This window comes from Salvelinus fontinalis, chromosome 39 (genome assembly GCF_029448725.1).
Source record: "Salvelinus fontinalis isolate EN_2023a chromosome 39, ASM2944872v1, whole genome shotgun sequence".
Taxonomy (NCBI): Eukaryota; Metazoa; Chordata; class Actinopteri; order Salmoniformes; family Salmonidae; genus Salvelinus; species Salvelinus fontinalis.
Window position 1 is genome coordinate 16950575 of NC_074703.1, and position 23476 is coordinate 16974050.

The window sequence follows — 23476 nt, forward strand, 5'->3', positions numbered from 1 at the left end:
TCCTAGGGCCTTTAGGGCATTTCACCCACCATCCAAGCCTGGCTGGCCTACACGCTCCCTCCCCCCCTTTCCCCTAATCCAGCAGGGGTCCCCAGGGACCTAATCAATCACGGCGGTCATGCAGATGCATAGGCATGCCTTTCCACCCCCAAACTCCCCATGCATTCCCACACTGTGATTGTTCCAGGGTGCTATTACTAAGTCAGACGTTCTAGAAAATGTGTTATTGTCTGTGGATTTAGTCCAATTCAATGTATTGGAATGAAGTGTTGAAGACTGTTTTTGCTGCTGGTAAAATAGCAGATAACACATAGACACAGGACAACAATACTTTTGCTGTCCTTATTTGAGCATTGTCTATAACAGATTGATGAAAAACAACTAATGGTTCTAGGCTACGAAAGACAAAGGACCGTTTTATTCAGGTTATTTCATAATTGTTCAATACTGATCTCAAATAAACTTTTACAGATGATTGAAACCTAGTTGAATCTCTAATTATATGTTAAAGGGGACCATAATTCTACCTAGTTCTAGTACAATACAATAATTATCATTGATCAATCGTTTTTAATGGAAAATTTGACTATGTATTGGATTGACTGGTATGATTGGTATACCAATACTGTCTTATCTGTGCTGCTCACGTTCTAAATTGCCAACACATCATGTTGGTGTTTTAGATGTATATCCTACCTTATTTAAGGTGCATATCTTAATACCTTACAAAAAGATACTCACGTAAATTGCAGCATTTATTTTGTGAAATTTGACTGCAAACCATTCAGAATATAAGCACCTTACATAATGGCAACCCACACCTCTAATGTGCCTCAGACATAATTCTGAATTTGGAGCACAGAGAGCTATACTTATAAAGATAATTAACAGGACAGTCCAATAAGATAGCTCCTAATTTGTTGCTGAAGTTTTAGCACAGAGTAAAATAATGAAGTTGCTCTCTGGCTGTACTGGCGGCAATGAGAATTGATTCTCCTGTGCCCCAGTTTGCTTGTATTCTGATTCTAGAGGCCCAATCTCATTTTCAATTGACCAGGTGGCCCATTTTGAATACAAATGACAAAGATAATTGGGACAACTGGGCCGAAGGACAAGTCTCACACCTTGCTGTTTCAATTATTGATGCAATAAAGCAGTCAAGAGACTGCTTAAAGACAACAATACACATGCCTCAACTAAATGACCTTCATTGTGAGTTGGAGGGGAAAAGCTAATACAATGTCTGTCCAAACAAGAGGTACTTTGGGGGAAAAGGACAGATTGAGCCCGTTTGGGATAGCCAGAGGACGTGCAGTTTTCAGACGAAATTGGGGTGAGTTTTTTGTTGTTGTAATTGGACAAAATGGGGGAGGAAATAGAGTCAGTTATGCTGCAAGCAATCAGGACTTATTAGAAGCATGCATTATTCAGGTTGTTTTGCCTGAAGGATCTCACGGAGTGAACTGCAATTTATGGAAATGTAAACAACTGGTATCAGACCCTGGCCAAAGTACACCTACAGTATGTCCACAGTCACACCTAATAACATGGGAGATTGAATGATAAGACGAGGAGAAACAACAGAAAAGAGAATTTACAGGAAACTGCTCTTTCACACTCTGCCTACATGAAGGCTCAATACATTGAAATGGGCCATGAAGTGTCATGATGTGTATTTCACATGGTAATAAACAATGAGATGGGAGTTTCTTAAATTCTAATAGTAGTTCTTGTTTGTTTTTTATTCTTACTTACATTTTTTATTCTATTTTCTGTTATCTATGTTATTGTCATTGTATTGTTGGAAAGAGCTCTCAAGGCGAGAATTTCACTGTACTGTTTTACACCTGTTGTATTTCACATGGTAATAAGCAAAGATAGGGGAAGTAGCCTTTATCTTGCTAATGTAATCATTTATCAGAGACTACACATTGTTAAGCTTTCGAGAATTTGCAACCAGTAATAAGTCATAAAACAAATGACCTTTGGCCAGGCATTCTCAAAAACCTTGGTTTCATCTGTGTTAAGTCTTTGACACACATTAGCAAATACCAATGTGAAATGTCTACATTAGACTAGAATAAGCAGTCTGTTTGTGTCATCAACATTATGGTGTAAACAAAGTTGTGTAAAATTGGAATAAAATGAAACTGGAACAGTTGTCAAATAGGCCTACTATTTACACCCCCCCCCCCCCCCCCCCCCTGGTGCGCATCACTACAACAACCAATAGAGAGGCGCGCTGTTGGGAGCCTTGAAAGTAGTAGCTGCTGCGATTGCAAGGCGAAAAGTATGCTAGTACAGGCTAAAACTTTTACGAAGGTATGGAGAAGTTTGGGTCCCGTAAAAATATTTTACATGTTCGTAGTTTCAAAGGAATACGGTCGAGGAATTGGATTTAAGGACTAACCTCTGACTAAACCGTACAACATTGTCCTTGCGTTGGAACTTTTACTATATCGGATTTTCTCGTGCTTTTCTCTAAAACTTGGGGGGAACTTCGGTGTGGCTAAAATGTCCGCATCTATGCAGCCTCTCAACGCTGCGAGATATGCGGTCGTTTTCTTACTGTTTTCCCGAATAGAACTTATACTTGGATATGGTGAAAACACAAGGACGTGTCCGTTTCCATGCACATGTGTTGGAGACCTTTTGGACTGCAGTCGGTTGAAAAGGCGTGGAATTCCTGAAAATCTTCCCGAATGGACCGTACAATTGTAAGTCAATTTAGAGAGCGTTTGTTGACTTGCCATTTAATCTTCCTTGCCCATAGATACGAACAGCTATCTTAATTACTTTTCACACCTATGTTTGAAATTAGTAGTTTGATAGATATAGGATTTAACATAGTTACAACAAGTGTATAAATGGAATACTCGAATAGATACATTTATGCAGAGAATTAACGACGTGATTTGTCACATTGTTGCCAACTTTTTTACGGTGTTGCTTACTGACGATTCGAAGAGAATGAAACCGTTTGGAAACAAAGTTTATTTCACTTCACATCAACAAGAAAGGGAAATTAGTCCTAAAACCGTACTTTTTGATTCCCAAGGACTGATTTGCTGTTTATTTGGAAAGTATTTCGCAATAACACATGATAGGCCTCTCCATTTTACAAGGTGCGAGGGCCAGAACAGATTTTTGTTGTAATTTAGAAGACGCTCTCATCCAGTGCGATTTGATACATTTTGTATTTTTTTCCGTACTGGTCCCCCGTGAGAATCGAACACACAACCCTGGCGTTGCAAGCGCCATGTTCTACCAACTGAGGCATAGAGATATTTACTGAATAAAAGTTGTGTTTGTCACATTTAGAATTATATTATTGTATTTTTTTATTGTGATTTCAAATACTCTATTGTTTATCATTCCTTAGCAACATTTGGTGTTATTTAAGATATAGAAAATTACTCGAAACATCAAGGAAATTGAGATTTTGCACTCGGAACAACACTGTAATTTCAATCAAACGTATTTCTTGCAATGTCACACTGCCTACAATTCTTCCATGTCAATACCTTTAGGACATGTGAGCCATACTCCTCAGGAACAGCAGGAAAGCGCAGTCTTGTGAATAATAAAGCAGACCGTTTTAGAAGATATAACACGAATGACCTTTACACATCAACGTCCCATTGTCAGTCTTTCTACACTAGTGAATCATTAGTTGGCCAAACCTACTGCATAGCGTTTTTATATTAGGATTATTCCAATCACTCAGTAGGCCCAACAAGACATGCCAACATCAGTAGGCTAGTGAGTTGGTAGTACTGTTTGCTTTTGAGTTTGTTGTCAGTGCAGTGAGGTACAATCATTTCCCAATGTTATATAGTTCATGGAGACCTTTCAACAGACTTTTGGGATTTTGGTGCTATCACAATTTCCATGAATGAAGAGCCTAAAATGCCATCATAAACAATTGATTACAATTCATTTTGACCTTTTTCAGCATGTAAATATCAGGTGACATCATGATAAGGAGCTAATGCAGAATACAGATGTCCATTACACTAGATGAGACCAACTGCGGAATGACAATTGTTTTCCTTTTGTTTACGAGGTGATACCATCATTGGGCCTTTCCATATTCTGTGAGCTCTTCAGGCCCCAGGGCTATTAAGACAATAAATGCATAATGTCAAATGAAGTCATAGGCACTCCAGGCCAATCTTCCATGGTAACGCCTCAAATAATTGTTTAACATGTATTAATAAGCAGATGTTCATAGGTCTGCCTGCCTGGCTTCCATTCAGACTGCACCATGTTGATGTATCCTCACTACTAGCTTGTGTTTTTTTTAGTTCATATTTCACAACACAGCTAGGCTAGTTAGTCCCCCGTTACAATGTTTGTTTGGCATTTACAAAATGTGTGCTGCCTGCTCTGGAAATTTCACATTGCCAGAAAACACAGGCACAGCCTCATAACCAAGGCAAGCCGGCCAAAAAGGGAGAAAAAAAGTTCCGCACAGGGGGAAATTCTTTGCACTCCGGCATGCTAATTTATGAGTGTCTCTCCATCACATCTTAAACTGTCCAGCCCTTTGTTTTCCAGCACCCAGTTATTTCTGCTGAATTAGCATCTCCAGAGCCACCGATGGTACTGATTAAGGAGTCACTCTTGGATTAGTTCGTACAAACTCTCTGAAAGAGAGAGAAAGCGAGGGAAGGAGGGATGGAGGGAGTGAATGTGGGAGGGAAGGAGGGATGGATGGAGGTAGGGAGGAAGTGAATGTGGGAGGGATGGAGGGGGTGAATGTGGGAGGGATGGAGGGAGGGAGTGAATGTAGGAGGGAGAGGCATTTAGTTTGAGCTTCACATTTCTCAGTGAGTGAGTGAGGGTAAAGATTTTACGATTCAAATTTAGACCAGTTTTCGTTTTTCCGGGTTTTTCCGGATTTATAGCCTGGAATGTAGCGTAGTATGCATTTGAGGAGGTAAGCTCTCTCAGGAGACTCACTCAACATTGCTGTATTACCAGACCATCCCATCCACAGCCAGTTCTCACCAATAAAATAACTTTACGTTTTCACAGATTTACATGAGCGAGACGGGCTTCAGTGTCTACTGAAAAATCCCAGTTAAAGTGTGAGATCAAGCCATTATGTTATGGCACTTCAAAGATAAGGAGAGAAAGCTCTCTGGATTATAACGTAAGAGTTTTAGCTGGTGGGGAAGGGAATGCCTTTTGTCAGCTTGGAAGTCAATTACCTATTTTCCCTTGTGATCTATATTAGTCCAAGTGCTTTAAGAACCACATCAAAGAACCAGCAGGTCTATCTTATCTCATTACTAAGAGGATGGATAGCTTGGTTTCATTCACTCTTCAGACACGGATAAATGTGTGGCGCATAGTCTAATATATACAGGCCAACGCATATATAGCTGTACTGATTTAATCTGGTCCACTTCTGGACCTGGATTTCTGAAGGAAGTGTAAGTGTCAGAAACCCTCAGGGCTTATCTGGACATTTTTGATACTACACCTCTACACCTCTCCCATATGGCCCGATTAGTGGAACAAAAATATACAGCTGCATGTTGGGAAGGGAAAAACGTTTCAGAGAGAGAGGTAAAACTCTTGTTGAAGAGTTGAAAAAACTATTAGCTGAAGAATAAAACCAGGGCCAGATCTAGCAAAATGCAACAGGAGTGTTTCGGCTTGGAAACTCACTTCCCCGGCATTGTGAATAGATTACCAGTTGTTAGTTTTTTCCCTCCCTCCTCTCAGCTCCAGTTGATGGATTCCAGATGGGGGCAAGCCAAAAAAAGGGTCTGGCACCACAATGTTGATCGTGCGCAGCAGCGTCAATAACTCCACAGCTTTATAACACTCTGGGCAAGGCAGGCTTCTCTAGGCCTGTTTTCCACCCCCCCTCAAAAAGGGAAAAAAAATGAATCTCTCCCTTCCATAACTTATCTGGTTGTCTGTTTTGGCTCGGTGAATCAAGAGCGGATTGGATGCGTGAGCTTGTCTGGCTGGATTTTCTCTCAATGTTTTAATAAAAGGCTGCTATGCCAAAACTAGGCCTATAGCTGGTTAGCTTTACTTTTTTTGCATACAGTGGTTTGTTTTGAAAATGACTCAGTTGCTTTCCCACATTACTTCAGTTGGAGCTGTATAGGCTAGGCTCACTCAGACAAGTTATGTCTCCTGTTTAAAAACAGAAAGGCCAGTATATGATTGGTTGTGAAGTGTACGGCCCTCCATGTTGTGTAACTTTCCTCTAACAAACGTCTTTCTTCACAGGGACCTGAGCCATAATAAATTGCAGTCGCTCGACAGCACTGTGTTTAGGAAACTGCGGCACCTAAGTGAGATGTAAGTATACTCTGTGTTCTGTACTTCCTAGAGTAAACAACGTCAGTCACAAACACTCTCCCTCCACCGCCCCTTCACACCACATGTGACAAACAACCTTTGTGCCTGTGTGTTTACAGAAAGCTTAACAACAATGAATTCGAGACAGTACCTGATTTGGGCCCTCATGCGGCAAACATCACCACCCTCATTCTGTAAGTATGAATTACTTTTGAAACAACCCTCCCCCCACCAACCCACCCATCAGAGTTGTCAGGGCTAGTTAACAGTGTAGAGCTGCTAAGCCCTGCTCCTCCCTCCTTGTTGGAACCCCTTTTGGCTGAGTTGGTTCCCAGACGGGGTTGTCCCAGGCATGGCGGCCAGTTTGAGACAAGTCAGTCACATGTCTGAAAATAAATGTCATTGTTAAAAATGGAATCGCCAGAGGTGGTTCCAGCGTTTCCATAAGTGTTGATCCAGGATCTGTAAGATTGGAGTTCTCTGTCCGTCCATCTCATTTCCGTTATAGATATTCTGTATCTACTTAGGTGCTTCTACACCTGCATTGCTTGCTGTTCTGGGTTTTAGGCTGGGTTTCTGTACAGCACTTTGTGACATCAGCTGATGTAAGAAGGGCTTTCTAAATTATTTTGATTGATTGATTGTACGAGTGGTGTGGTATTTCATCCATCTGGAGGTTGAGTGTTTGTATACACTCCTAGTAGGATGGCCCCAGAACATGATGGAGCAATGTGGGGCTTTCATGTGTTTTCAAAGACAAATAGACCCGTCAATGTCAGAGGTTTCAAAGGCATTGATTTCCAACTTTTCCCCCGGCACAATGTCTCACAAAATCAATGGATAGGACGTTTTTTCCCCCAACAAGAATGCATCCATCTCCAAAACTAGAAGAGGCATATTCCTCATCAAGCCTGAACTTGACAAGCAGTAACACCAGAGAAAGAAGCCTAAGGGGTTTCAGACGTCGGCTATTAGTCAATTTGTCTTCAGACTTTTAGGTGTATAGCCTATAGGCCACAGATGCGGCTGGCGGTATTACCTGGAACTAAAGTAAAATACAGTGCACCAGGGTATGTTTGATTTCCAGTAGGGCTGATTCATTTATGATAATGTGAACATTATCGTTTTGACAACATTCAGAGGTTTTAGGAGTTGTTCAATAGTATTCCCCTCTACTCTCAATTCTCCACTCAATATGCATATTTGGTTGATGCTTCTTATTAAAACATATAATGTATGAATAGAAGAACAATTCCAATAGATTTCACCATTGAATGTTCCAAAGTATGTCAGCCAGCCTAGTTGTCATCCTCAATGTGCATTTGGGAATGATCAATTCATACTTTCTTACCACAACGTGTGTTCATTGGTGTCTGTGAGTGCGTGCATAGTATTCCCAGTTGCACTGCTTAGTGTCTACTCGGCAACTCAAATCTCTGAGGGGGGGATTTAAATACACAATCCCTCTCCCCCCGCGCTCTCTTTCTTTTTGTTGCTGGTATTGGCATCATTGATGGAGAATATGTGTGTGGTATTTCCTTTTTTTGATATTGGAAAAAGAACTGAGTTTTGAGAAGCCATCAGATGACTTATTTTTCAGACTGGCGCCTGTAATGAGAAGCAGGGCTGCTGCGTTAGCTGGGCCGGCTCAGGCACACACCAGACACTATATTAAACACTACACCAGCATCTGACCCAAATGGCTAATAGCACAGTTAACACATCATCACGACATTGTTCCTGTACATTGTCAGGTTGCAGTAGGACCGCATCAACTACAGTGCTATAACTGATACATAATACACAATGTCTGTCTGAAGGGAAACATGGTTGAACGATGAGAGAAAGAGTTATATTGTTGGTTTCGTACAGTGTTTCCAAACCCTGATCCTCGAGTACCCCGTAACAGTACACATTTTTGTTGTAGCCCTGTACAAACACACCTGCTTCTTGCTAATTGAGGGCTTGATGATTAGTTGACCAGTTGAATCAGGTGTGTTTGTCCAGGGTTACAATAAAAATGTGTACTGTTGGGTGTACTTGAGGACCAGGGTTGGGAAACACTGGTTTAGTAGATATTAGGTTATTACAGTATTGAGTTACAAAGTTACAATGCTTGTTGCCAAGAGCTTTGTAAGCAAGACATCCAAGTATATCTGTCAGCTTAGTTACCCACAGAGCTAACACTTTATAAGAAAGAATGAATTGGTAGATAAGCAGAATATGAAGCTCTTTCCAGTTCCAACTCAGTTACCTTTTCCATACACAGAGATTCCATCAAACCGTCTTCTCCAAATACCTAATCAGCCCTGGAATCACCAGATCATTTGTAGAGCCCACCAAACTCAACAAGAGGTGGTTTCACAGCAATCTGGTTAAAGCCCCCATCCCCTACCATAAATTCCTGGGAAATTGTTCAATTAATTAAGATGATCACAACTCAATTACTACCAGCTGCAGGGTTATTGCCGTTTGTTTTTATTCTGGGCTGTGGGGTCAAGGAAGTTGACGAGAGCTGCCGCTATGTCTGCCTGGCTGTTTGAATAAGTGGCATTCGATACCCCGGGGCTTTTTTTTCATTACTCCCCTCCCAGGCCAGAGAAATGGAGGAAGGGGAAGAAAATCTCCAGTATGTGCGAATGGAAGGGAAAAATCAGACTGTACTAAATGGAGAAAAAAAGGGGGTTTCAGGATTATCAGGCATCCGTTGTTGATTCCATCTTTATTGCGTTATTAAAAAGTGGAGTGTTGCTGCCTTTGGGGTAGCTTGTTTGCGTATGTGTGTATCTGACTGACAGCGTATTCTGCTGTTTAGCTATAATTTATGTGGATTTTTAAAATTCTTTAATTCAAAAAGGAATATTTCTGTTGCAGCGTTAGCTGTCTATAATAGTCTGACACTGTGGTCTTGTTTATGTAGGTCATATTTCTTCAGATAAACACATTCAGCGTGTGAAGGCAATACAGTCCAAAAATATGGAGTAGATTTGCTCGAAAACTGACAAATTAGACCCAAGTGTAATTCAAATTTAGATGTGCTGCTTGTGTGGTCTTGTTTTTTTTATGTTAGCTTTTTTTGACTGATATCAATCAAATTCCTTAGAGTACACTTTAATGGGCAGCACATTTCAGCTGATCTAGGATCAGCTCAGCATTAATGTAGGGTACACCGCCTTCTATTCAAATAGTTATTAAGTTGCCTACTATACCCAAAGGCTTGGAGTTTCCTCAAATTGGGACACATGCATGTGCTACCTGATTCATTTAATGAATAAACAAAGCACAGTTTTATAGATGCTTTAAATTTCCCTGGTCATACGTTTCAATGTGTGTTAAAATGAGAAGCTAAAACCTGAAGAGACCCAAACGAGAATGACAGGCAGATCTTGAAACTATTAACACAACGGTGCATAGTAACCTTATTTGCGAGAAAATTGGTTAAACAAATTTGAAGTGTGTGCCGCCCGAATGGACAATGCTCCCGCTTGTTTGTCCGTGGAGTTGGCCCGACGGGTGGAGATCAACAGATAAGCACTTGGAACTCTCTTGTACACAGCATTTAGGTTGGCCTTTCAAAATCTCCCATTAGATCTCTGGGCAGATGTTGGGGAGTAGAGAGAGACGGAGAGAAACTGTTTTGTAGACAATTCTCCTTCACGTCTATCCCTGTAGGCTTCAACTGCACAGTCTCAGTTGATATCACAGACCTCATCTGCCACAATGTTTAAAGTTAGAGTAGGTTGGGTGTTGAGATTCTGTAGTATGTTGTACTTAGGTTAAGGTTAATACAACCGGGTTAATACAACCGGGTTCAGTTAATTGCTCAGTGGTCTCTGAGATTCAAGCAAGTGAAGCCATAACAGCTCCTGTAGGTCCTAGCCTATCTCTCTGTCTATCTGGAGAGGGCTGGCCTCTGCTGTGTGTAGTCCATGTTTTGCCAGATGGTCTTGACCGCTTCCTTCAAAATAGGGGTCCTCATGAGGGTTATAAAAGGCATTGACTTGTGTGGTCTTTGTACTTCCCATGACATGACTCTTGTATGGATTCTTATGCTCCGCATGGGTCATGTCAAGTTTTCATGGAGAGGCTCATTTGTAGCAGCACTGTTTTGGTTCAAGTGGGAAGTGTGTCAGAGAGTAAGCATTAACAACATCAGCTTGGGACACCATGTTGTATTTGGGGCTTCTCTGATGGAGGGGCTGCTCATTCTCCACAACTTAGCTGAGGGTTAGCATCACAAGCAGCTGAACGGAATCCTTGATGTATCTGGCCCATTTGCACTCAAACAAACAAGGTTTGTTCATATATGAGTTGTCTGGTCTCCACAGCTGGCCAGATGTTTACTGTGGGGGGAAGGGAGAGGGTGTTGGGGTACAAAGACCAGGGACTCATCATCATCATCATCACCACCACATCACACCTCCCTCCAGTTGACAGGCCCCAGGGTCAGTCCGTCTTTTGTAGAGGAACATGGACTGAGCAGCCAGCGTTGACAGTTGCTTTCCAACTGCCCCTTCCCCTCAAAATATCCGGGGCTCCACAAAACTGGAAATACAGGTTTTTTCTATTTTTCTCGCCAGCCTCTCTTCTCCTCTTCTCTCAGCGACCAGTCAGGGGAACATGAAAACCTAGGCCCAGGTGGTGTGTGCCCCCTTTGTTTGGTACCACAGAGGCCGTGGTGCGTGGAAAGCCCATGGAAAGCCCCCCCCCCCCCCTGCAAATCTGCACACAAAAGGCTGGCTTGTACCCTTTTTACTGCGGGTGGTGTGCTGCACTGCACCTAGCTCAGCCTGTGGCTGTTGCCTAAACTGTGTTAAAAAATGAAATAAAACAATTTTTAGGCAGTGACTGAGTGTTTAAGAAGAAAAAAGGGGGATTTAGTTTCAGCATCCCAGAACCTACCCTCTACCCCCACCCTGAGCCCCACACTCTACCCCCACCCTCAGCCCCACACTCTACCCCCACCCTCAGCCCCACACTCTTACAGTCGGTTGGCATAGAACCAAGCGTTGAGTCTTGGCCTTGCCTAAGGCTAGGCAGAGGGACGTGCTGTGGCAGGTTCTACTCCTACGTGCCCCAGACACCCCATCAGCCTCTCATTTCTGGGCCTCTATCCATATATCCTCCTGGTATTGCCTTTGTTCCAGGTTGGACTGACTGACAGACACACTCGTCTGTTTTCCTCTGTATGTTTTGGTGGTAAGGCTGCCAAGGGGTGTCACTGTCTCAACGTGGGGAGCCTAGTCATAAGAGAGGTATGGATGGCAGATTTAGGGAAATGTGTGGAAAATGACTGCTCTGTCCAAGTCAACGATCCCACTTTCTGAGGCTTTATGATGGACTGAGAAGCTACGTTGCCACTGTGCTCAATTTCTCGCTTGATTGTATCTTCAGTGCTGTTTTAGTCTCGCTTTGGCCAGGCGTACAGAGGAGCTGAGTCAGTTTGAGACTTTGTGTCTGGTTCAGTGTGTTCGGTTTCATTGTTGTTTTCTTATTGGCAGCTTCTTGAAGGGTGCTAGTGTTCACATAAACCAGTACCTCTCAGCCATGTCAATGTTCATCCATTTCTCCAGAGGGTTGTATGTTGACGTGTGTATTGCATGCATGCACAGTATAGGGAAAACGCTAACATTCACTTTGGTCAGTATCAGGAAAATGCACAAAAAATGCGTATCATAAAGAAGATAAAATTAAGAACTGATGCATTAATACAAGTTATATTTTTTGGGGGGGGGGGGGGGGGGTTGTTGTTATGTTAGCCTTGCAATTAATAATGAAACGGGGCCTGCAGTCTGGTGTATTAGAGGGAATTCCTACTCTTTTCCCTCACTCTCCCTTTCCCTCGCTCTCTCTTTCTCTACCCGTCGAGGCCCATACACAAAGACGGCTCTGTACAGACACTGTTTATAACTAAGCAGTCCCTGCACTGCAATTTAGGAGGCGTGCAGCTCAGGAAATTGCCAGCCTCTGCTGAGGCATGCTTTCACTGAGGGAATGGTATTCATCAGCCAAGTAATTGGCAGGTTATTTTTTTAAATACCTTGTTAGTAATTACCTTATAAACAAAAACACACAGCACTAAACCAAACGGCTGTTTTGACCTGTTGAGATGAGTAGTGACATTGGTTAGCCTTAGTATTGCCCCGTCCTCCCCCCTTTCCTAGACAACCAGGGAACGGTGGTCTTTTTCATGGTTCAGGGAGAGACTCAATGTTCTAGGAAAAATGTCTAATAACATAATAATAATGGGAAAACAGGGGTAGCGAGGGTCAAGGGGAACGCTCGGGCGAGGTTGGTCATTTATTTAATACCGCCCGCTAATTGACTGCTCTGAGTGTTTGTATGTCTGGAAACGTTAGACTGGTGACCCGCGTTGTTAAAATACACTGTATTTTCTGTCGTTCATTGGAGCCGTTCTATCTGTGTTTTCAGAGCAAACAACAGAATCACGCAGATCTCTCTGGAGCAGCTGAGGCCCCTGCAACGCCTGGAGACCCTGGACCTCAGCAATAACAGCATAGTGGATATCAAGGCTGACTCCTTCCCTGCGCTGCCTCTCAAGAACCTGTGAGTCTGTCCGTTTGGACTTTTTAACTAAAATGCATGGTTAAACTCCGTCCAAGAATACTATATAAGTGTTTGGATCAAATAGTAACATTTTGGTGGAAGTACAACATTTTTCCTCTTTGGAATTAGTTATATGATCAATATCTCATTATGTATTTTCTTCTCCTCTAGTATCATGAACAACAACCGCGTTTCCACCCTGGAGATGGGTTGTTTTGTCAACCTGTCCAGCACCCTGCAGGTCCTCAGGCTCAACCGCAACCGCCTCTCAACCATCCCTGCCAAGATCTTCCAACTCCCCAACCTCCAGCACCTGTAAGTGACAATTGCACTTTGAGCACTGTTGGGGTTGACCACAAACTATACTATGAACGCTCTTTGAACGCATGTGTAACGGTCCGCGACTTTTCACTACTCTTTGTTGTTTCTCCGACTGCTCTGTGAACTTCCTGAAAACGCATTGTGACTGCACTTATTGACAGCGTGTTGACATCTCCAACCACTCTTTCACCACTCTTCCAACAGTCATTGACATCTTCTTGGCTTCTCTTGGATGAATTAGATTCCTTTTCAGCCTCAGCCTTCAACTCTTATTCCTTCCCTGCATATATGATGCTGCGGTTCTCTTACGGTCTGGTTGTGGTCCAACCTTGCAGGGAGCTGAACAGGAACCGAGTGCGCAGAGTGGAGGGCCTGACGTTCCACGGCCTACATGCGCTGCGTTCGCTGAAGATCCAGAGGAACGGTATCAGCCGCCTGATGGACGGAGCCTTCTGGGGCCTCAGTAACATGGAGGTCCTGTAAGTAACTGTCCTCTGTGACAAGAAAATGTGTCTTCCTTTACTAGTGTACATTGGTGGATTTAACAGCATATGTCTGGGTGCAAGTGTCTGCATACTATCTTTGGATACATATTTGTAGCCATATGTCTAGACAACGATAGTTGACTATAGCCTATACAGTGTGGTATCAGTCCAGGCTAACATACGTCTTCATCTCTGTCTGTGTGTCTATATGTCTATATGTTGATGACTGACCTTAGTATGTCTCTGTGTGTCCCTGCAGGCAGCTGGACTACAACAACCTGACGGAGGTGAGTAAGGGCTGGCTGTACGGCCTGCTGACTCTGCAGCAGCTCCACCTGGGCCACAACGCCATCAGCCGGATCCAGCCCGACGCCTGGGAGTTCTGCCAGAAACTCAGCGAGCTGTGAGTGACCCTTTTCTTCTTCTTCTTCTTCTTCTCCCTCCCTCTCTTTTTCCCTCTCGCTTTCTCTCCTACTCACACTGTGAACTCCAAACACCTCTCTCTTTCGCTCTCTCCTTTGCTCTCCCCCATCTTCCTCGCAGTCTCCAACTCTCCACCCCCCCACCCACACACACACCCTCTCTTCCTCCACCCCTAGTGCCCAGTGCCAACACCAATGCAGGGCTCCTGACAAAATATTACTCCCCCACTTCACCCCCGCCACTATAGCCCCCTTCCTTTAATGCCTCGCCACGTCTATAGGGGAGAAGGGGGGAGATAAGGAGGGAGGGATTTCACAACCAGAGTGTCTGCTGCGACAAGTGGCGGCAGCAACGTATTGTTTCCTTTGTTGTTAACTTTGTTTATGGCACTGGCCAATTACTAAGTCCGCCATGTTTTTTTTTTTACTAGCGACTAGGTTGTTTCTGAAAGGAGAGTTGATGTTTTTTCCTTTTCTCTTATCAAGTGAGGCTGAGCGTTAAACAAATTGGCAGTTGACTGATCTTTTTTCAACCGCTCTTTGGTAAATAGCCTTCTTCCTGGTTTGTTCGTTTTTTAATCTGATGTTTGCATTTGAGGATTTCTAGTACAAAGTTAATACTTTTATACTGTCTGCATACGGTTAAACAAAGTAGACCAGCTGTGCAAGGTACAATCTAACTTTCAAAACTTAACTTAAAATAGTCTATGCCGAAAGGTTTTTTACCTTATTGGTAATTCATAGACTAATCTGGCTATATTTGGTGCACGTTCCTAGTGATCTGAGGCTAGTTTATCCTCTACCTCAACTGTTTCTTTCTACCCCCACCTTTCCATTTGCCCTGGGGGTATGAACTGTGTGATGCTGATGTTCCTTCTCTCTCCATCCGACAGGGACATCTCGTCCAACCACTTGACAAGACTGGAGGAGTCCAGCTTTGTGGGCCTCAGCCTGCTTGACGAACTCCACATTGGGAACAACCGTGTGAGCTTCATCGCAGACGGAGCCTTCCGAGGACTCTCCCACCTACAGATGCTGTAAGTTTGAATAAGGATGCTAAACTCAATTTCAGTGAATTGTCAGAGATGACAGCTCTATTGTATAATGGTGCCAAACGAAGCATTAAATTATTATTTTCAACGTCCCACTGGCAGTGAGTGCATTAGCCATGGTTAATATTACTAATCCTGGTTAGAGTTTTCCCTGATGTTGTTTGAGAAACCTCAAGGCTCATGAGAGTTTAGGGATGAACTCGATTTAAACTCCTCAGTGACATGGTTATAACAGTCATCAGCCTACACTTAAAAATATATATATTTGACCCTTTTTTCATGATATCCAATTGGTAGTTACACTTGTCCCATTGCTGCAACTCCCGTACGGACTCAGCTGCACCAATGTGTCGGAGGAAACACCGTACAGCTGGCAGCTTAACTCAGCATGCATGTGCCATGCCTGCCACAAGGAGTCGCTAGAGCACAATGGGACAAGGACGCTGGGCCAATTGTGCACTGCCTCATGGGCCTCCCGGTCGCGGCCAGCTGCAACACAGCCTGGGATCGAACCCAGGTCTGTAGTGATGTCTCTGGCGTTGCGATGCAGTGCCTTAGACTGCTGCGGGACTCGGGAGGCCCCATCAGCCTACACTTTATCATTGCTTTGTGTTCTATAAGAGAAGACCTATCTCACTATGAGAGTACATTAGCAGCTAGCTAACTTCTTAGATGCTGCCTGCTTGTTGCATTTCGCTCCCTGTCCCTCTCCACACTCATCGAGGCGTGAGTGGAAATATTCCGCCTTGTTTGTTATCAGTATGTGGAATAGATGAACGTACTGCCTGTGGTTTCTCCACAGACATAACCTCAACAAGTCAGCAGAGTGAGACTGAGTCCACCGCTCCATCCCCCCCATCTCCACACCGGCTCCATAACATTGCCCCTTGTCCCTCTCTTAAATGGAACCAAATGTTAACTGTGCGTGAAAGGTCAGCAGAGGGCAGGTATGTAGGTAGGTGGACGGGGAGTTGGGGTGGCTTAGAGGGCTTTACCCCCCAGCCTCTCTCCACAACCTGCTCCTCTACCCCCTCCACCCCTCCTCAACCCCAATAATTTGTAACCAGGCATGCAGAGGAGGAAACTAGCTGTTTGAAAGTATTTAGAGACTTGAGAGAGAAGGAGCGGGGGAAGGGCGAAGACGTCCAGCAAATCTCTTTAGCAGACATGATGTACTGCTGTGTAACATTCAGTTAGGTTAAAAGATTTTGGGGATTTTTCAAAACCCTTTGATATATAGTTAAAATGTTATTTACCCCAGCCATAAAACCCATGACTAAAAACGTATAATTTTTCACTAAATTAAGAAGAACCAACGTGTGGGTTTGAGTTCCTCCCTGTTAAACACGCTGCATTGCATGTGAAGCAGTGTTATGCTGCGAGACACGGAGAAACCATCGCAAACATTTAAAAAGCCCCAAAGTTAGCGAGAAACATCCTCCAGTGACGGGACCACTTTGAATACAAATGTAAAGCCTTTGACTTCTTTCTCGTCCTTCAGACGAAACGCAAAGCCGCACCAAGGTTTGTTAAGACTATAATAAGTGCAGATGTTTTCTGGGTGTGGATTTTTACAATGTGGTTTGTTTTTGTTTCTCTGGAAATAGAGATCTGCAGAACAACGAAATCTCCTGGACAATTGAAGACATGAACGGACCATTTTCTGCTCTGGACAAACTGAGGAAACTGTGAGTAGGCTTGACTTTACCACTTACCGTTGTCTTCTAACCTGTTAGTTTCCAGAAGATAGATTAGGAACTATAAAATGGACCATGAGAACGGATTGTAACTGGAAGTATTTTCTTGTTATCATAATATAAATTGCTGTATTTGAATGAAAACTCAAATATCCCTTTCTCAGGTTCCTTCAAGGAAATCAAATCCGCTCGGTGACCAAGAAGTCATTCTCTGGCCTGGACACACTGGAGCACCTGTGAGTTGACCTTCGAATCAATATCCTCATACGTCTGTCTCAATTGTCCTAAAGCTGTAAACTAAATATGGGAGAATCCATAACCATGAGAAACAAAGCCTGTTAGTGAGAACCACATGACCTTATTGTCTCTGCTTCTTGTCCATACTTTGATGAAAAACAGAGCTGTCTGGTATTCACCGTCTCCATATGTGGGGAGACTATTGATCACTAACTGCTTAGGCATTGCGAGAGGAGTGTTTGTGTGCGCCTGTGTGTTCGTCCTTGCATGTGTGCTGGTTTCTGAGTGTACAAGTGTGTGTGTGTATGTGTACATCTGTGTGTGTATTTCTATCTGTGAAACAGCTGCATTTGATTGTAATTAACTTTTTCCCCCAGTCGTGTCTGAGCTCAAAGGAGCCGAAGTCGGGCCCCTCTTGATTAACAAAGCACGGTGCTGCCCATATTTCTATTGTTCTCAAGACCTTTTCTTCCCTCCCTCTCTCTGATGATTGAAGTGTTAGCAGTCTTCCTCCAGATAGGCCTAGATGGAGGGGAAAGTTTGCCATCTTTCTGTGTAAAGATCCATCCGTTCACCGCTCTTTCCCCCCCTTCACAGAGATTTGAGTAACAATGCGATCATGTCGGTCCAAGGGAACGCCTTTGTGGAGATGAAGAAGCTTGAGGAACTGTAAGTATCTCTGGGTTCAGTCACAATGCATTCATATTCTGCAATGCCAATAGACCAGAGTCACTGTTCTGGACTGACTGAGGAAAGGAAGAATCTTTCATAGACAATTACTTCAAAAGCACCTATACTCATAAAAGTGATTATCTTAAAATGTAACGACTATAAATTTGCTCAAGTATTATGGATAATCTTTGTGCTGGGTCTCTCTTGTGATTCCTGGCTCTAATGCAGTACCTTCTCCCTCCCAGGCACCTGAACACATCCAGCCTGCTGTGTGACTGCCAGCTCAAGTGGTTTCCTCTGTGGGTGGCGGAGCAGGCCTTCCTGCCCTACGTGAACGCCAGCTGTGCCCATCCCCTGATGCTGAAGGGCAAGAGCGTGTTCACCGTCAGACAGGAGGACTTTGTGTGTGGTGAGTGTGACTGACACACACACACACACACACACACACACACACACACACACACACACACACACACACACACACACACACACACACACACACACACACACACACACACACACACACACAAAGCCTCTTAATGTAGCCCTTGTTAAAAACAGCCATTTAGCCGTGACAGGTTTTCCATCTTATGAACTGACCCAGATTGTTCCATCTTTTCCTTCAACTCATGGACACTCTGATGGAGCCAGCGTAGTAATGGAACCATGTGGAAACTCAGTGAGTTAACAGCTTGGCCGGGTGGAGTCAGAGAGAGCAGGGAGAAAATAAATAATTGTTGAGGAATTTCTGGGATCAGTTTCTTTAAGTAATGACTACTATTAGAGCTGAGGTGCTTTGCCTTCAAAGCTTTCAACATTTCTCCAGTCAGGTAGTTTGAATCTTGGCGCATAAAATAGTATAATTTCCATATTTAAGCTGTTTGTGGACCATCACGGTTTAAACAAAAACTGGTTAGCCCCAAAAAGAATGTCAGTTTGAGTTAGCCCCATTCACATCAAATGGAAACTAATGTTTTTCCCCTCTTGTCTTCCAACCAGACGACTTCCCCAAACCTCAGATCACGGTGCAACCTGAGACCCAGTCGGCCATCAAAAGCACCAACGTCACCTTCGTGTGCTCGGCGGCCAGCTCCAGCGACTCACCCATGACCTTTGCCTGGAAGAAGGACAATGAGGTCCTGAATGACGCTGAAATCCACAACCAGGCACACCTCAGAGCCCAAGGGGGAGGCCGGGGCCGTGAAACAGAGGTTACAGAGTACACCACCACACTGCAGCTACGCAGTGTAGAGTTCACCAGCGAGGGGAAGTACCAGTGTGTCATCTCAAACCACTTTGGTTCCTCCTACTCCACCAAGGCCAAGCTCACTGTCAACAGTAAGTTAAATAACCTACTGGTATTGAATTGACTAGTGAAATGAATTGTATAATATCTGTACATTATAGGAACACCTGTAATTACAAAAGTACAATGATTCATGTTTTGCTTTAGCTTGAGATTAAGAATCAGTGGTAGAGACTTTGTAAGTGCATGAAGAGGTCAACTGTACAAAAGTCGGACTCAGCCGCACCAATGTGTCGGAGGAAACACCGTACAGCTGGCAACCGAACTCAGCGTGCATGCGCCAGGCCTGCCACAAGGAGTTGCTAGAGCGCAATGGGTCAAGGACATCCCAGCCGGCCAAACCCTCACGATGCTGGGCCAATTGTGCGCCGCCTCATGTGTGTTGAAACTATACTTTCAGTTTCTGTTGATACTATGTTCCAGTGTTACTTCTAGCACATGGTAGCAATAGGAGGAAGAAGGATTGGGAAACTAACTGCAAATAACAATAAGCTGAACTCCTCCTAGCAGAGACATCTTTGTGTTAGCAACTATTAATTATGAGCTTATATGGTATTAAAGTTAAGGGACATCACCCTGGGTGGGGTGATCCTCGGTAGGGGGGTGAATAATAATAAACCAATCATTATTAAACAAACTAACCTCTGATCAAAGAAGTTTCCTGGGGTCACTTGTGTGCACATAGGGCGGAATTCCCTGGTTATTCCCTGTAATTCCCTGGTTATACACTGGTTATTTCAAGAGTTTTGTCTTTCTTAGTATAACTCTCAGCATGAACACTGCAAGTATCATCTTGGAGTGCCCTAAGAACATATAAGGAATCTCATTATGACTGACATTGCAAAACCTTGTAACTATCATGTTGCTCTTGAAGTGGTGGTGCAGTTAGATGTCAAATAAAACGTCCATCCCTTTTGTCCCTCCAGTGCTTCCCTCCTTCACCAAGATGCCCATGGACCTGAGTATTCGGGCCGGTGCCACGGCCAGACTGGAGTGTGCCGCCGTGGGTCACCCGTCTCCACAGATCGCCTGGCAGAAAGACGGGGGCACAGACTTCCCCGCCGCCCGTGAGCGTCGTATGCACGTGATGCCTGAGGACGATGTGTTCTTCATCGTGGATGTGAAGACAGAGGACATCGGGTTGTACAGCTGCACCGCCCAGAACACCGCCGGAGCCATATCAGCTAATGCTACGCTAATTGTGCTAGGTGAGAATTGTTCTTTCTATTTTCACCAGCTGTCAAAGAACTTTGCATTTGTCTGTGTGTGCTTCTTCATTTTGTCACAGATCAATTTAATTTCATGGTATTCCATAAGTTCTTCCCCCACAAATTGACATATAAATCAGGCGTTTTGAGACTATAAGGCAACTAACACTCCCCCTTACCCCATTCTCCTCCAGAAACGCCCTCCTTCCTGCGCCCTCTCATGGACCGCACCGTGGCCAAAGGGGAGACTGCGGTCCTCCAGTGCATCGCCGGCGGCAGCCCTTCCCCCAGGCTCAACTGGACCAAAGACGACAGCCCCCTTGTGGTCACAGAGCGTCACTTTTTCGCCGCCGGCAACCAGCTGCTCATAATCGTGGACGCAGCGGAGGGCGATGCCGGGAAGTACACATGCGAGATGTCCAACACGCTGGGCACCCAGCGGGGCAACGTGCGCCTAGCCGTACTGACCAACCCTAACTGTGACGTGGGGGTGGGCGCCTCGGGAGGTGTAGGCTCGGACGAGGATGGCTGGACCACGGTGGGCATCGTCATCATCGCGGTGGTGTGCTGCGTGGTGGGCACCTCGCTGGTCTGGGTGGTCATCATCTACCATACGCGTCGGCGCAACGAGGACTGCAGCGTCACCAACACAGGTGAGGAGAGAGTGACATTTTATTTTGTCAGCACGAAACTGGTTTTGAAGAGTCCAGTACTTGCATGCTCATGTTGCCTCCTTCTTCAAACATAAAAGAACATTTTTGGGGGAGCTTGAGTTTTGGGCTCCAGCTCCACATACTTTGCCTGGCATGTTGTTAAAAACACACCTTTTACGAATGCTTTGAAATGAATCAGTGACAGACCATTGCCTTGAACAGATTATTATTATTCTATTTCTCTATGAAAACATTTCTGTGAATTTTCCCTCCCTGGTGTTTTCCCTGCAGACGAGACCAACCTGCCTGCAGACATCCCAAGCTACCTGTCCTCTCAGGGCACACTGGCCGACAGACAAGATGGCTATGTGCCCTCAGAGAGTGGCAGTGGCAACCACCAGTTCATGGCTTCCTCCATGAGTGGATTCTACATGCAGCCTAAAGACATGAATGGTAGGAGAGCAGCTCTTTCATTGGAAATGCATGGGGACTTTTATGTCATGAATATGTGCATTATATCAGTCAACTGTACTCTGAGCATTTTTCTATATGTATTGTTTCACCTGAATACATATTGGAATAGTGTAAGTCATTTGAGGCAAGTACCAATGCGTTACTAATATGTCATGTGACTCATACAGGTCTGTGTCAGCTGGACACGGGAAGTGAAGCGGACATGGAGGCGGCCATAGATCCCCTGCTCTGCCATTACCAAGGACCCATCAGCTCTCTCCTCAGGAGAGGCAACATGTACACCGAAGAACCCTCAGAGGCTTTCACAGGTTGGTGCAACAGATACATCTTTTTTTTTTTGTAGCATTATAAGTATTTTTCCCTAAATTAAACAATAACAATAATGTGTTGCTGTCATACTGATCTGATTTCCCATGGCTCACTGTAACTTCTCTCCCCCCCACGTACAGGCTGTGCTATTGACCAACGGCCCATCTGCATAGATTCCTACAGTGGCAGCCTGACCAGCTCCAAGAGGAGGAACTACTATCCATGTGGTGGGGCCCTCCAGGACCCATTTGACCACGGGAGCCCCAGTGTGCTGATGCAGATGCCCAACGGCAGCAGCTTCCACGGGCCACACCACCTACTGGGCGAGGGCCCCCCCTCCATGGACGAGGGAGATGGAAGCGAGTACGGCCGACCTCGGGAGACGAGGCTCTCCTCCTCCAACACATTCATGGGTACGTCTGAGGAAATTTCTCAGTATGGACTTGGGTCAAGTCAAGCCCATTTTAAATTCACTCAATTACTAAGTGATTTATTGAATATTAATTTTCTTGACAACTAGCACAACATGTGAATGTCTCAGGCCTTACCCTGTATCTCCCTCCGTCCTTCCCTCTCACAGGAACGTTTGGGAAAGCCCCCTGGAGGCCTCAACAGGAATTCTATCCCGGATTTGGACCACCGCCACTGGCCCTGCACAACAGCATGATGCTACACGAGAATCCCTACGCAGCCCTGGACACAGACTCGGACCGCGAGGAAGACAAGAACAGCGTCCAGTCAAAGAATTCTACATCGGAATCGGAAAAGAGCGGCAATAATATCTATGAAAAACCATATAATCTCAACAGGACTGCTACTAGTCAGCAATGTCGAGCGAGCACATAGCTGAATATGTGCGTTCAAACAAACTGACATTCCTTTGAGTTTTTCTTCACAATGAGGATTACCAAAAAAAATAGTACCTCAGTAGTAGAAAGTAACACTTTCTCAATGATGGACACTGCAAATGTGCAACGCTTGAATGTAAAGGGATAATGCATTGTGCCTACAAAATGCAGAAAAATTATATGAGGAGATATTAACAGTGAGGACTGTTCTTTTTTTTAAGAAAGAAAAATGGGAAACATCTTCAATTGAAGATAGATATTGAATATATATACGTTTTTATACAAAGTTTATTATATTTTGTAAATTAAGTGTAAAAATAGAATCCATTATTTTTGCTGTCTTTTTTCCTGTAAATAAGTATTTTGTGTTGTGCGACCGACCATGCCTGTTCAGTTATTCTAGCAATTTTTTTGCTTTGAGTTAAGCACCCCTTTGCACATACCTATACATAATAAAACACCATAACATGTGCTGCTACGCACATTAAAAGTACTGTGACTCCTTCCAATCTTTAAATGGCTGTACCATGCACAGACACCACTGTTCTGTAATGGAGGACGAAGAGAATCGAGGTATAAGAGAGTATTGCTGAAGCCGGGGATGAGAAGGGGGGGTTGACATAGAGCGTGGCTTTTCCGAGCAGAACCACAGACCACCAAGGGCGGCTTGCGCCTGCCATGAGGCCCCCCACCATGCTGTCCAAATAGAATTCAACAAGTGTATGCTGAGAAAGTGTGTGTGTACGTTTGGCATTTGTGTGTGTGGGAAGTTCAGGGCTAGCTTCTTCAGTCTTTGGCTCAGTGTAGACTCAGTACCCTGGAGACAATCAGTGGAAGGCTAAATTAGTGAAGACATGTCAAGGAAAGGAACAGTCACATGAGGTCTCTGGAACTGTTG

At 44.3% G+C, this 23476-nt stretch overlaps 1 protein-coding gene across 1 annotated transcript; it reads left to right on the top strand.

Moving 5' to 3' along the window:
• Positions 1 to 2261: 2261 nt before the first annotated feature.
• LOC129838519 (leucine-rich repeats and immunoglobulin-like domains protein 3) lies at positions 2262 to 23071 on the top strand. The gene is made up of 19 exons (XM_055905551.1): positions 2262 to 2717; positions 6256 to 6327; positions 6447 to 6521; positions 12760 to 12894; positions 13066 to 13209; positions 13551 to 13694; positions 13960 to 14103; positions 15016 to 15159; positions 16782 to 16862; positions 17036 to 17107; positions 17706 to 17777; positions 18026 to 18189; positions 18780 to 19118; positions 20013 to 20294; positions 20489 to 20947; positions 21239 to 21400; positions 21589 to 21729; positions 21871 to 22143; positions 22311 to 23071. Exons 1-19 carry the CDS (start codon positions 2515 to 2517, stop codon positions 22574 to 22576), a joined length of 3372 nt encoding a protein of 1123 aa, XP_055761526.1. The 5' UTR covers positions 2262 to 2514; the 3' UTR covers positions 22577 to 23071.
• The last annotated feature ends 405 nt before the right edge of the window (positions 23072 to 23476 follow it).